General features: G+C 38.5%; 1 protein-coding gene across 1 annotated transcript in view; it reads right to left on the bottom strand.

Moving 5' to 3' along the window:
• Positions 1–13,588, bottom strand: part of bcas3 (BCAS3 microtubule associated cell migration factor) — a 293,366-nt gene extending 279,778 nt beyond the window's left edge. The window contains exons 1-5 of the mRNA XM_062067335.1: positions 13,457–13,588; positions 12,140–12,215; positions 8,676–8,730; positions 7,837–7,912; positions 7,330–7,436 (exon numbers count right to left, since the gene is read on the bottom strand). Coding sequence (XP_061923319.1) covers positions 7,330–7,436; positions 7,837–7,912; positions 8,676–8,730; positions 12,140–12,210 — 309 coding nt within the window. The 5' untranslated portion in view covers positions 12,211–12,215; positions 13,457–13,588. The remainder of the gene's footprint in view (positions 1–7,329; positions 7,437–7,836; positions 7,913–8,675; positions 8,731–12,139; positions 12,216–13,456) is intronic.
• Positions 13,589–15,065: the final 1,477 nt, after the last annotated feature.

Below are 15,065 nucleotides of genomic sequence, written 5' to 3'. Positions count from 1 at the left end.
TCATGAAACATCTGGTACCTGGAATTTACCTGGCTGACAAGTCTACTCTAGAACCACACAGACTATCTTTATTTGAAACATAATAACTGGGTCAAAAGATTTCAGTGGAACTCACCTGGCTAACAAGTCTACTCTAGAACCACACAGTCAATGAAACATCTGGTACCTGGAACTCACCTGACTAATAAGTCTACTCTAGAACCACACAGTCCATGAAACATCTGGTACCTGGAACTCACCTGACTCACAAGTCTACTCTAGAACCACACAGTCAATGAAACATCTGCTACCTGGAACTCACCTGACTAACAAGTCTACTGTAGGACCACACAGTTCATGAAACATCTGGTACCTGGAATTTACCTGGCTAACAAGTCTACTGTAGAACCACACAGTTCATGAAACATCTGGTACCTGGAATTTACCTGACTGACAAGTCTACCCTAGAACCACACAGACTATCTTTATTTGAAACATAATAACTGGGTCAAAATATTTCAGTGGAACTCACCTGGCTGACAAGTCTACTCTAGAACCACACAGACTATCTTTATTTGAAACATAATAACCGGGTCAAAATATTTCAGTGGAACTCACCTGGCTGACAAGTCTACTCTAGAACCACACAGTCAATGTTAAGTTCATGAAACATCTGGTACCTGGAACTCCCCTGACTAACAAGTCTACTCTAGAACCACACGGTCAACGAAACATCTGGTACCTGGAACTCACCTGACTAACAAGTATACTCTAGAACCACACAGTTCATGAAACATCTGGTACCTGGAACTCACCTGGCTAACAAGTCTACTCTAGAACCACACAGACTATTGTTATTTGAAACATAATAACTGGGTCAAAAGACTACTTATTGAGCACTTACAACAACAACAACAATAATAATAATACTAAAAGCTGTGATATGAAACGTAGACAGGGTTACATCCTGGTATTTCCACTAAGTACCAACATGACAGGAGTGCAGCAAACAGGAGAAGACTTCATGATAATAATCAGTGTGGAGTCATGTGATGATGCAACAATCAATAATATTGACGAGTCAACATGTTTGTGATTAACTGGTGACTAGTCTAAAGTGTTCTATGTCCGTAAGTAGCTTCAAATAAACATTTAGTCTCTTTGCTGTTCGAGTGTCTGCCCTGAGATGGGTAGGTTGTGAGTTCCAAAGTTCCGAGTCATACCAAAGACTATAAAAATGGGACCATTACCTCCCTGCTTGGCACTCAGCATCAAGGCTTGGAATTGGGGGTTAAAACACCAAAAATGATTCCCGGGCGCGGCCACCACTGCTGCCCACTGCTCCCCTCACCGAGTGTATGTGTGACTATCATTGGTACTTTAACTTTTAAACCTTCTGTTTTTCAACGTCCTCTCCTCCTTTCCAAAGACATGTCCTGTGTTATGTGGTCTACACTGTCCTATGTTATGTGGTCTACATTGCCATCTGCTGGGCGTACAGGGGCAGTGCACCCAGTCACATCATGTAGAACAGTGTTTTTCAACCTTTTTTGAGCAGAGGCAGGTTTTTGTCATTGGGAAAAACCACCAGCAGACGATGATAACAAATGAGACTCAGTAGCCAGGGTTCCAGGTTCGATGCCAGCATCCGCCATCCTAATCACGGCCCACCTATGTCCCAGTGGCAACTACTCTGGTGTAAGAATGTGCAGGACTCTCTTGAAAAAGAGATTCTTAATCTCAATGGGACCTTTCCTGGGTAAGTAAACATAAAAAAATAAAAAAATAACCATCCATGCATCACTAATTCTCGTATCTCAAATTAGGCCCACAAAGCAATGATCTCCCTGCTGCCACCTACTGCTGTGGAAGAGTATTACATGCTTAGTCTGTTACTCACAAGACAGCAGACATTAGTAGAATACAATTAGTGGTTTGCAAAAACTATTTTTTTGAACAATTGGGTGACATTGCAAAAGTTCCCACGGCACATCAGAAAATAATATCTGACAACACACTAGTGGGCTGCGGCACAGTGGTTGGAAAACACTGCTTTAGAGCAGAGTGACGCTGAAATATCACATTAGTGAAATATCACATTAATGAAATATCACATTAGTGAAATATCACATTAGTGAAATATCACATTAGTGAGGACATGAGTGGTGTTTTGGTGAAGTATTACTAACTGAAGTGAAGGATGTTTGTTGTTCCATACAGTATATGTTACATTGTTTGTTGTTCCATACAGTATATGTTACATTGTTTGTTGTTCCATACAGTACATGTTATATTGTTTGTTGTTCCATACAGTATATGTTACATTGTTTGTTGTTCCATACAGTAAATGTTACATTGTTTGTTGTTCCATACAGTATATGTTACATTGTTTGTTGTTCCATACAGTACATGTTACATTGTTTGTTGTTCCATACAGTACATGTTACATTGTTTGTTGTTCCATACAGTATATGTTACATTGTTTGTTGTTCCATACAGTAAATGTTACATTGTTTGTTGTTCCATACAGTATATGTTACATTGTTTGTTGTTCCATACAGTATATGTTACATTGTTTGTTGTTCCATACAGTACATGTTACATTGTTTTTTGTTCCATACAGTATATGTTACATTGTTTGTTGTCCCATACAGTAAATGTTACATTCTACATGCTAAATCTATTTCTTCTGTCACAATGTGTACTTTGAATGGCAGCATGGAGTTGACTTCAGAAGTCCTTTCTTAAAGGGACAGAACATACTTGTGTGTTTCAAGGACAAGTCACGATGCTTGGTGGGGATGAAATACTTCAATGAGTTTATAGCCTTTATGTCATGGAATTAGTTTCTGGATTTTTACAATAAAGCATGAAAAGAATGGACTTACTAAACAATTGTAATCTTTAACTGCAGACTTAAATTTGAGGTATCTGCACCCAAATCAGGTTTATAAAAGAGTCATCTGCTCTTTAAAGGGCCAAATGTAATTGGACAAATTAACGATCATAAATCAATGCTTCCTATTCCACACTGATTGAAATGATTTGCAGTCTATGACAGCCTGAAGTCTGGAACACAAAGACATCTTCTGTGCTGGTTTCACTTCCTGCGGACTAACTTTTTCATTTCCTGTTGGTTCTCGGGATGTTTTCCCTTCAATACACAACATTCCACTTCTTCGCCCTAAAAACTAACTGGTTGCTGTCCCAGTATGCTTCACACCATCGTCTATCCGCACTTTGAGCAACGATCTCTCAAGCATTTGACTGACTATCAGCACATGAAGCACTTTTGTCAGCAGACACGTCATCAATGAAAACAAGTTGCATTGGCAGCCATACATGGTTAGTGTTTGGTTATTGTGCTAATACATGATGTGATGCTACATTATCCTGCTTCACTCTTGTAGATCACAAGCCGTTATAAAAAGATCATCAGGACTCCTCTTCCTCCTATCCAGGAGATGGCAAAAAGCCGCTGCCTGACCAGGGCTCAGAAAATCTCCAAAGACTCCTCCCACCCCCACCAAGGACTGTTTTCACTGCTGGACTCTAGAAAGAGGTTCCGTAGCAGAACCTCCAGGTTCTGTAACAGCTTCTTCCCACAGGCCGTAAGACTCTTGAACGCATCGTAATAATCCCCTCAATTCCCCCACAAATGGATGAAGTGGCTGCAATATAAAGACAATATAACATACATCCATAAACCTGCAATATATTTATCTGTACAGTAATCTATTTATTTATATCTGCACCTTATTGCTCTTTTACCCTGCACTCCCATGAGCTAATGCAACGAAATGTCGTTCTTATCTGTACTGCAAAGTTCAAATTTGAACGACAATAAAAAGGAAGTCTAGGGTCTATTTCCTTCTTCACACTCTTCTCTTCCCATCGCTCTGGTACAAGTTGGTCTTGGTCTGGTCTGTCCATAGGATGCTGTTCCAGAGTCCTAAAGTTGTTTTAGATGTTTGGCTAATCTGGTGTCTGTTTCTGAGGCCACCAATGGTTTGGTAAACTCAAGTAGCAGCCTTCCGTGTTCTCTCTGGTGAAGTCTTCTACCGACTGCTGACTTTGACAAACGTACACTAACTTCCTGAGGAATGGTCTTCATCCAGACAACCCACGGCCTTGTTTCGAACTTGGCTTGCGACAAAGATGTGAGCCCTCTTTGAATCTCGTACTGAAAGTCGACCGACAGAAAGTTGTCAGATTGCGCGTCACAACGTCTTATCGGTCTTTCAGTTCAGTGTTTGACCAGTCAAGTGGCAGATGTTGCCTCACCAGCCTGTTGCTTGTGTTCCTCTCCTTCTTCTTCCTTCCATGGTTCTCTTGAGTAGAGCGTTTGGTGCGACCGTAGGGCTTCAAGATGTTGGATTTCATTGTGGAAGTGATGGGAGTGAGCTTGCACTAAGAAGGTCTTCAGGTCGCATGATTTTGTCAGTCATGAATCTCATCGTGCGATTTTGGAAAAGGACTAGTTTTTTGCAAGGATCTGAAGGCCCAATGAAGACATACAGGTGTTACCATGAATTGATCAACGTGGACTCCGACTTAAACAAATGGAAAAACTTATTTGGGTGTTACCATTTAGTGGTCAATTGTACGAAATATGTACTGTACTGTGCAATCTACTAATACAAGTTTCAATCAATCAATCAAGTTTCAACCAATGAAAGATTTCCAATTTCTGATATGATATATGATATGATATCCTTTCTGATAATAGCGCTGCTTTTTTGTGTTTTAGTTGTGGTTGATCTAGAGCAGGGGTCACCAACGCGGTGCCCGCGGGCACCAGGTAGCCCGTAAGGACCAGATGAGTAGCCCGCTGGCCTGTTCTAAAAATAGCTCAAATAGCAGCACTTACCAGTGAGCTGCCTCTATTTTTTAAATTGTATTTATTTATTAGCAAGCTGGTCTCACTGTGCTCGACATTTTTAATTCTAAGAGAGACAAAACTCAAATAGAATTTGAAAATCCAAGAAAATATTTTAAAGACTTGGTCTTCACTAGTTTAAATAAATTCATTATTTTTTTTACTTTGCTTCTTATAACTTTCAGAAAGACAATTTTAGAGACAAAATACAACCTTAAAAATGATTTTAGGATTTTTAAACACATATACCTTTTTATCTTTTAAATTCCTTCCTCTTGTTTCCTGACAATTTAAATCAATGTTCAAGTCAATTTTTTTTATTTATTGTAAAGAATAATAAATAAATTTTAATTTAATTCTTCATTTTAGCTTCTGTTTTTTCAACGAAGAATATTTGTGAAATATTTCTTCAAACTTATCATGATTAAAATTCAAAAAAATTATTCTGGCAAGTCTAGAAAATCTGTAGAATAAAATTTAAACCTTATTTCAAAGTCTTTTGAATTTCTTTTAAAAAATTTGTTCTGGAAAATCTAGAAGAAATAACTATTTGTCTTTGTTAGAAATATAGCTTGGTCCAATTTGTTATATATTCTAACAAAGTGCAGATTGTATTTTAACCTATTTAAAACATGTCATCCAAATTCTAAAATTAATCTTAATCAGGAAAAATTACTAATGATGTTCCATAAATTATTTTTTTTATTTTTTCAAAAAGATTCAAATTAGCTAGTTTTTCTCTTCTTTTTTTCGGTTGAATTTTGAATTTTAAAGAGTCGAAATTGAAGATAAACTATGTTTCAAAATTTAACTGTCATTTTTTTCGTGTTTTCTCCTCTTTTAAACCGTTCAATTAAGTGTAAATATCATTAATTATTAATAATAACATAGAGTTAAAGGTCAATTGAGCAAATTGGCTATTTCTGGCAATTTATTTAAGTGTGTATCAAACTGGTAGCCCTTCGCATTAATCACTACCCAAGAAGTAGCTCTTGCTTTCAAAAAGGTTGGTGACCCCTGACCTAGAGCTTTTCACCAAATGCAAATAGCAGACTTGAAATGAACTCTCGATTTCTGATAATGAGATAAAAACACACGTGGCCATAAAACAGCTAATTGTCTCATTACGTTTGACTCTAAAAAGTGTCATTTCTACACTTCAATCAATCACAGTTGATTTGTGTAGACCTTAATCACAAGTGTCTCAAAGGGCTTCACAAACCACGACAACATGTCCTGATCTGAACCCACATCTGGGCAAAGAAAAACTCCAAAATTTCAAATCCAAAGTGGTGGTGCATACAGCAAAGGGGATTACAACTGTGTCTTAATATTTGTGGACCTGATTATTAGTATTTATTTTTTCATTTGAGAGGGACAGTACAATGAAATATTTCTACTAGGTAACCGATGTCAAAGTACATAAGACTTGTAGTCACAGGCTCATTTGCAAGCCTCGTCCCTGGTTAGGCGTTTAAAGAAAAGTGACAAAACACGTACAAAAAGATTAAGACAAGTACAAAATAAAAATATATTCAAAATAATTGGCCCCATTTGTGCGTACTACACCCAGTTCTAGTGCTCACATTACTACACCCAGTTCTAGTGCTCACATTACTACACCCAGTTCTAGTGCTCACACTACTACACCCAGTTCTAGTGCTCACATTACTACACCCAGTTCTAGTGCTCACACTACTACACCCAGTTCTAGTGCTCACATTACTACACCCAGTTCTAGTGCTCACATTACTATACCCAGTTCTAGTGCTCACATTACTACACCTAGTTCTAGTGCTCACATTACTACACCCAGTTCTAGTGCTCACATTACTACACCCAGTTCTAGTGCTCACATTACTACACCCAGTTCTAGTGCTCACATTACTACACCCAGTTCTAGTGCTCACATTACTACACCCAGTTCTAGTGCTCACACTACTACACCCAGTTCTAGTGCTCACACTACTACACCCAGTTCTAGTGCTCACGTTACTACACCCAGTTCTAGTGCTCACGTTACTACACCCAGTTCTAGTGCTCACATTACTACACCCAGTTCTAGTGCTCACATTACTACACCCAGTTCTAGTGCTCACATTACTACACCCAGTTCTAGTGCTCACACTTCTCATTTTCCTTTCGTGATTGTGTTTGTCGAGAAAGTTGCTGTTCTTCTCATTCATGGTATTTCCCGGGCATTCAAGCCATCACAACTGGACTTCTTCTGTCCTCACAAACAGCATGAAGACATGAAGACATGAAGACATGAATGCATGAAGACATGAAGACACGAATACATGAATACATGAATACATGAAGACATGAAGACATGAATACATGAATACATGAAGACATGAAGACATGAATACATGAATACATGAAGACATGAAGACATGAATACATGAAGACACGAATACATGAAGACATGAAGACATGAAGACATGAAGACATGAGCAGGGGTTACTTACAGATATGCTCCAAATCTGAATGCCATCAGTGTAGCCAATCATGAGACAGAGGGGAGGGTCTGTGGCTCCACCGTGCATCTCCATGAACTCAGGGTTCCGTGCAGAGTCTGTGCCAACACAAGCAGGACATGCAGTTGGACTTGTGTCTGATTCACATGTTCACCACACCGCTTTTAAAGGAGCCGTATGTAAGAATGTCATGTCAAGTCATCATTAAATGATATGTCAAAAGGCATTAATAAATCATCTTCTTTTCCAATACCTCTAACTGATAACAGAAGTCCAGCATGCTCATTTCAAAATTACATTTACAGCCCCGAAATATGGTAATGATCACATGACATGACTACTCACCACTGACTAAACACTGAGGAGTGTTAATGTGTTCATGACATGACTACTCACCACTGATTAAACACTGAGGAGTGTTAATGTGTTCATGACATCACTACTCACCACTGATTAAACACTGAGGGGTGCTAATGTGTTCATGACATCACTACTCACCATTGATGTCAGCCTTCTCAAATCGAACCCAAATGATTTTCTCCTTTTCGTCCGTCTGCAGAGCACCAGTGTAAGCCTGGAGGTGGAAGACGTGTCAAAGTCTACTAAACAACACCACCTTTGGGTGAAATACATCATGTCAACATCTCATAGTAGTGACTTTATGCTTCCATGGACTGTGCAATGTTGAACTCCAGTAAAAGTGGAGCCTGAATATAGCACTCAGTACCAAAAGTGCTAAAGTAGTTTTATATCAGGCTATGTAAATATATACATACCACATTAGTCAAATGTTTAAAAAGCAAACAACTACCATGCAAACATCTAAACAGCTCTAAAGTATTTTTATATCCAGCTATGTAAATATATACATACATTATTGTCATCATTTTCTTTTCATTATTTGTTTGTTGTTGTTTTATTTTCCTGTTTAATTAAACATGGCCGGAAAAAAATTAAATAAAACATGAGTAAAATGGCTAAAATGCCAACAATTAGCATGCTAACATCTAAACAAGATACAAATTAGTGGCTAAAGTGTTAAAAAAGATCTGAAGTAGTTTTATATCAGGCTATGTAATTATGTATATACCACATTAGTAAAATGCTAACAATTAGCATGCTAACATCTAAACAAGATACAAATTAGTGGCTAAAGTGTTAAAAAAGATCTGAAGTAGTTTTATATCAGGCTATGCAATTATGTATATACCACATTAGTAAAATGCTAACAATTAGCATGCTAACGTCTAAACAAGATACAAATTAGTCGTTAAAGTGTTCAAAGGGAATATTAACATATTAAAGTGTGAAGAAGTTTTGTAGTGAATGAGACTGACCTGAGGAACTACATCTTGCAGGAAGGTGACTACACTCTCCATGTAGGACTGTTCTCTGTACACAAGGAGTTACAAGGAGTTAGTGCCATCAACTCACTGCAACTATCTCAGGAGTGGAGAAAAGTAGGTCTGATCATAATAATAATAATCATCATCATCATCATCATCATAATAAACTCACCTGGCTAACAAGTCTACTCTAGAACCACACAGTTCATGAAACATCTGGTACCTGAAGCTCTCACCTGGCTAACAAGTCTACTCTAGAACCACACAGTTCATGTAACATCTGGTACCTGAAGCTCTCACCTGGCTAACAAGTCTACTGTAGAACCACACAGTTCATGTAACATCTGGTCCCTGAAGCTCACACCTGGCTAACAAGTCTACTCTAGAACCTCACAGACTATCTTTAATTCATGAAACATCTGGTACCTGGAACTCACTGTGCTAACAAATCTACTCTAGAACCACACAGTTCATGAAACATCTGGTACCTGAAGCTCTCACCTGGCTAACAAGTCTACTCTAGAACCACACAGTTCATGAAACATCTGGTACCTGAAGCTCTCACCTGGCTGAAAAAGTATACTCTAGAACCATACAGTTCATGAAACATCTAGAACCTGAAGCTCTCACCTGGCTAACAAGTCTACTCTAGAACCACACAGTTCATGAAACATCTGGTACCTGAAGCTCTCACCTGGCTGAAAAAGTATACTCTAGAACCATACAGTTCATGAAACATCTGGTACCTGAAGTTCTCACCTGGCTAACAAGTCTACTGTAGAACCACAGAGTTCAGGAAAAATCTGGTACCTGAAGCTCTCGTCTGGCTAACAAGTCTACTCTAGAACCTCACAGACTATCTTTAATTCATGAAACATCTGGTACCTGGAACTCACCGTGCTAACAAATCTACTCTAGAACCTCACAGACTATCTTTAATTCATGAAACATCTGGTACCTGGAACTCACCGTGCTAACAAATCTACTCTAGAACCACACAGTTCATGAAACATTTGGTACCTGGAACTCACCTGGCTGACAAGTCTACTTTAGAACCACACAGTTCATGAAACATCTGGTACCTGAAGCTCTCACCTGGCTGAAAAAGTATACTCTAGAACCATACAGTTCATGAAACATCTGGTACCTGAAGCTCTCACCTGGCTAACAAGTCTACTCTAGAACCACACAGTTCATGAAACATCTGGTACCTGAAGCTCTCACCTGGCCAACAAGTCTACTCTAGAACCACACAGTTCATGTAACATCTGGTACCTGAAGCTCTCACCTGGCTAACAAGTCTACTGTAGAACCACACAGTTCATGTAACATCTGGTCCCTGAAGCTCACACCTGGCTAACAAGTCTACTCTAGAACCTCACAGACTATCTTTAATTCATGAAACATCTGGTACCTGGAACTCACTGTGCTAACAAATCTACTCTAGAACCACACAGTTCATGAAACATCTGGTACCTGAAGCTCTCACCTGGCTAACAAGTCTACTCTAGAACCACACAGTTCATGAAACATCTGGTACCTGAAGCTCTCACCTGGCTGAAAAAGTATACTCTAGAACCATACAGTTCATGAAACATCTAGAACCTGAAGCTCTCACCTGGCTAACAAGTCTACTCTAGAACCACACAGTTCATGAAACATCTGGTACCTGAAGCTCTCACCTGGCTGAAAAAGTATACTCTAGAACCATACAGTTCATGAAACATCTGGTACCTGAAGTTCTCACCTGGCTAACAAGTCTACTGTAGAACCACAGAGTTCAGGAAAAATCTGGTACCTGAAGCTCTCGTCTGGCTAACAAGTCTACTCTAGAACCTCACAGACTATCTTTAATTCATGAAACATCTGGTACCTGGAACTCACCGTGCTAACAAATCTACTCTAGAACCTCACAGACTATCTTTAATTCATGAAACATCTGGTACCTGGAACTCACCGTGCTAACAAATCTACTCTAGAACCACACAGTTCATGAAACATTTGGTACCTGGAACTCACCTGGCTGACAAGTCTACTTTAGAACCACACAGTTCATGAAACATCTGGTACCTGAAGCTCTCACCTGGCTGAAAAAGTATACTCTAGAACCATACAGTTCATGAAACATCTGGTACCTGAAGCTCTCACCTGGCTAACAAGTCTACTCTAGAACCACACAGTTCATGAAACATCTGGTACCTGAAGCTCTCACCTGGCCAACAAGTCTACTCTAGAACCACACAGTTCATGTAACATCTGGTACCTGAAGCTCTCACCTGGCTAACAAGTCTACTGTAGAACCACACAGTTCATGTAACATCTGGTCCCTGAAGCTCACACCTGGCTAACAAGTCTACTCTAGAACCTCACAGACTATCTTTAATTCATGAAACATCTGGTACCTGGAACTCACTGTGCTAACAAATCTACTCTAGAACCACACAGTTCATGAAACATCTGGTACCTGAAGCTCTCACCTGGCTAACAAGTCTACTCTAGAACCACACAGTTCATGAAACATCTGGTACCTGAAGCTCTCACCTGGCTGAAAAAGTATACTCTAGAACCATACAGTTCATGAAACATCTAGAACCTGAAGCTCTCACCTGGCTAACAAGTCTACTCTAGAACCACACAGTTCATGAAACATCTGGTACCTGAAGCTCTCACCTGGCTGAAAAAGTATACTCTAGAACCATACAGTTCATGAAACATCTAGAACCTGAAGCTCTCACCTGGCTAACAAGTCTACTCTAGAACCACACAGTTCATGAAACATCTGGTACCTGAAGCTCTCACCTGGCTGAAAAAGTATACTCTAGAACCATACAGTTCATGAAACATCTGGTACCTGAAGCTCTCACCTGGCTAACAAGTCTACTGTAGAACCACAGAGTTCATGAAAAATCTGGTACCTGAAGCTCTCACCTGGCTAACAAGTCTACTCTAGAACCTCACAGACTATCTTTAATTCATGAAACATCTGGTACCTGGAACTCACCGTGCTAACAAATCTACTCTAGAACCTCACAGACTATCTTTAATTCATGAAACATCTGGTACCTGGAACTCACCGTGCTAACAAATCTACTCTAGAACCACACAGTTCATGAAACATTTGGTACCTGGAACTCACCTGGCTGACAAGTCTACTTTAGAACCACACAGTTCATGAAACATCTGGTACCTGAAGCTCTCACCTGGCTGAAAAAGTATACTCTAGAACCATACAGTTCATGAAACATCTGGTACCTGAAGCTCTCACCTGGCTAACAAGTCTACTCTAGAACCTCACAGTTCATGAAACATCTGGTACCTGAAGCTCTCACCTGGCCAACAAGTCTACTGTAGAACCACACAGACTATCTCCTACTCTAGCAGGTGTTAGTGTTCTGCAGAAGGTTCTCCGTCAGGACTATGGATGAGTGTGAGGGAAGAAGGAAGTGGAACCTTACGTGGCAGCTTGTGCTCGCACCAGAGCTCCTCCAGCACAGCGACTCATCCTGCGAGGAGAGTCTGAAGACATCTGCTCTGTGGACCATAAGAACCATCATGGATCTACAACTTCTTGCTGAATGTTCTACTTCATCCACACAAGAACCATCATGGATCTACAACTTCTTGCTGAATGTTCTACTTCATCCACACAAGAACCATCATGGATCTACACCTTTTTGCTGAATGTTCTACTTCATCCACACAAGAACCATCATGGATCTACAACTTCTTGCTGAATGTTCTACTTCATCCACACAAGAACCATCATGGATCTACACCTTCTTGCTGAATGTTCTACTTCATCCACACAAGAACCATCATGGATCTACAACTTCTTGCTGAATGTTCTACTTCATCCACACAAGAACCATCATGGATCTACAACTTCTTGCTGAATGTTCTACTTCATCCACACGAGAACCATCATGGATCTACAACTTCTTGCTGAATGTTCTACTTCATCCACACAAGAACCATCATGGATCTACAACTTCTTGCTGAATGTTCTACTTCATCCACACAAGAACCATCATGGATCTACACCTTCTTGCTGAATGTTCTACTTCATCCACACAAGAACCATCATGGATCTACACCTTCTTGCTGAATGTTCTACTTCATCCACACAGTCGCCACAATGCTAACTTGTCTTCTTTCTGCCATCAATATGTGAGGGAAATGTTTTTATTTCATAGCAAGAATAATTAGGTTCGTGTTTACATTTAGTGACGTCACATCCGGTCCGTGCTGCGTTCACGGGGCTGCATTAAACTATCTCGCTCGATAGTCCGTTTAAAGCGCACTATTGACGAGTGGGAATCGAATAATAGAAATGATTATTTCGTTTAAGGTCCAGCAGGCTAACACTGACTTTGATTAGAATGAATATTTGATTATTACATATTAGATTATTACTAATACGGAATCATTGTCATTAATCCGGATTAGTCAAGTGCTTTAAAGAGCAAAAAAGGTTTGAATGCGGTTTCACGAGGACTTGATGCTAAATGTCGCGATGCTGTGGAATTAGACACTAAACACACATTTATCGCTAGAATGTACAAATGTTTGATTAATAGTACTTAATAGTGCTTAATAGTACTTTTAACAATCCTGACATGAAATGTTTGTCAAATGTTTACAAGACAAACGCAGCATAATTCGGGACGAGCGAGGTTTAGCCAAACAACTCAACTTGCAAAGCTTTGAAATAGGCTTTAAAGCCCAGACAGAAGAGGAGTCATGTTGATTAAAAGTCATTTGAAAGGTCAAACCTGGTGTTGATTGAAGATTATCTTCAATTGTTGTGCTAGTCTGCTCATGCACACAAACACACTCACACCCGGAAGTCAGTTGTGCAGCAGCCAATCAAACCAGCCAAGTTCTTTGCGCACCAATGATGTCACAGTAAAGGCGGGCTTTAGAGCTGGCTGGCCAATGAGAAACAAGAGTTTATACGCTACAGGAAATCTCTGCTCCGCCCCCAAACAGAATGTAAATACATCGCCACAAAACGTGTGCTTTTATCAAATCTAGGATGTTATCCGCCGCTTAAAGACTAAATATGTCCTTGTCAGAATAACTTTGGTCACCAGATAGGTCTGACGCGTAACATGAATAATTGTGTAACCTATTTTTATGGACTTCCCTTAAGTTGCTGTTACTCAGTATATGCCTTGAGCTCTTATTTTGAAGGCGCGGCGCGGAAGTGGTGACACGTTGTGGTGGAGCGGACTTTTGAAAAGAAAAGAAATAAAGTGTCAAACTGGAGCCTCCGTGTTTGTTATTTTGTACTTTTATACAGTATAGGCGACATTTATCAACCCTCGGTTACAATAATAAGAGCAGACTTCATTATAGTACAACATATTATAGTAAAAACATCCTTACTGCTGGGGTTACTTTGAGTAGATGATTCCGCAACATGCGTGTAAACATGTTTTATTGTGAAAATATCATTTCATAAGATGTTTTTGGAATGTATTTTACGTTTAGCATGCAACACATAACAACGTGTAAAGAACAAAGACCATCACTATTGTGCAAAAAGGTCCAGTCCATGGATGATGTTCAATGTCAAACTTTTTCTTAACGCAACGTAGACACAACATGAACAACAACTTGTATGTTGAAATGTGAAAAACCAAAATAGATGGCAGCATCCAAGTAAGTTTATGCAAAGATTATCATTTAAAAGTCAAAATGCAATCGCTTTTGTTTCCTGCTGCTCCTTTTACTCTCATGTTAGCGTGGTGTGGTCTCTAATTCTATAGCAATGTTGTCTCAGGCTAAGTCCACACTTTCATGGATACACTAAAAATTCACATCCCCTCTTAATATTATTATTATAATTATTATTATCATTATTATTATTATTATCATCACTATTATTATTATGATTATATTATTATTATTATTATTATTACTGTTATTATTACTATTATTATTATTATTATTATTATTATTATTATTATCATCATCAACGTTATTATTATTATCATCATTACTATAAACAGTATGTAGATACATTTTTCAAATAGTAAAAATAGTGTTTTTTAATATTTTAAATAAATGTTTATCTTTTAGGATTAAATAGATATTCTACATATGTCCTTAAATTTTGTATATTATTACAAGTTAGATAAATTTGACATTTTCCTCACATTTTCAGTATAGTGTAGTCTGTAATTGTGTTGCCAAGAACATATATATAATGATAAATGTGTATATATATATATATATTAAAATGTTCATTCCCGCCTCTATTATTATTATTATTATTATTATAATTATTATTATTATTATTATCATTATCAGTATTATTATTATTATTATTATTATTATTATTATTATTATTATTATTATTATTATTATTATTATTAT

This window comes from Entelurus aequoreus, linkage group LG13, assembly GCF_033978785.1.
Source record: "Entelurus aequoreus isolate RoL-2023_Sb linkage group LG13, RoL_Eaeq_v1.1, whole genome shotgun sequence".
Lineage (NCBI taxonomy): Eukaryota > Metazoa > Chordata > Actinopteri > Syngnathiformes > Syngnathidae > Entelurus > Entelurus aequoreus.
The sequence above is the reverse complement of the archived record's forward strand: the minus strand, read 5'-3'. Positions and strand labels throughout refer to the sequence as shown.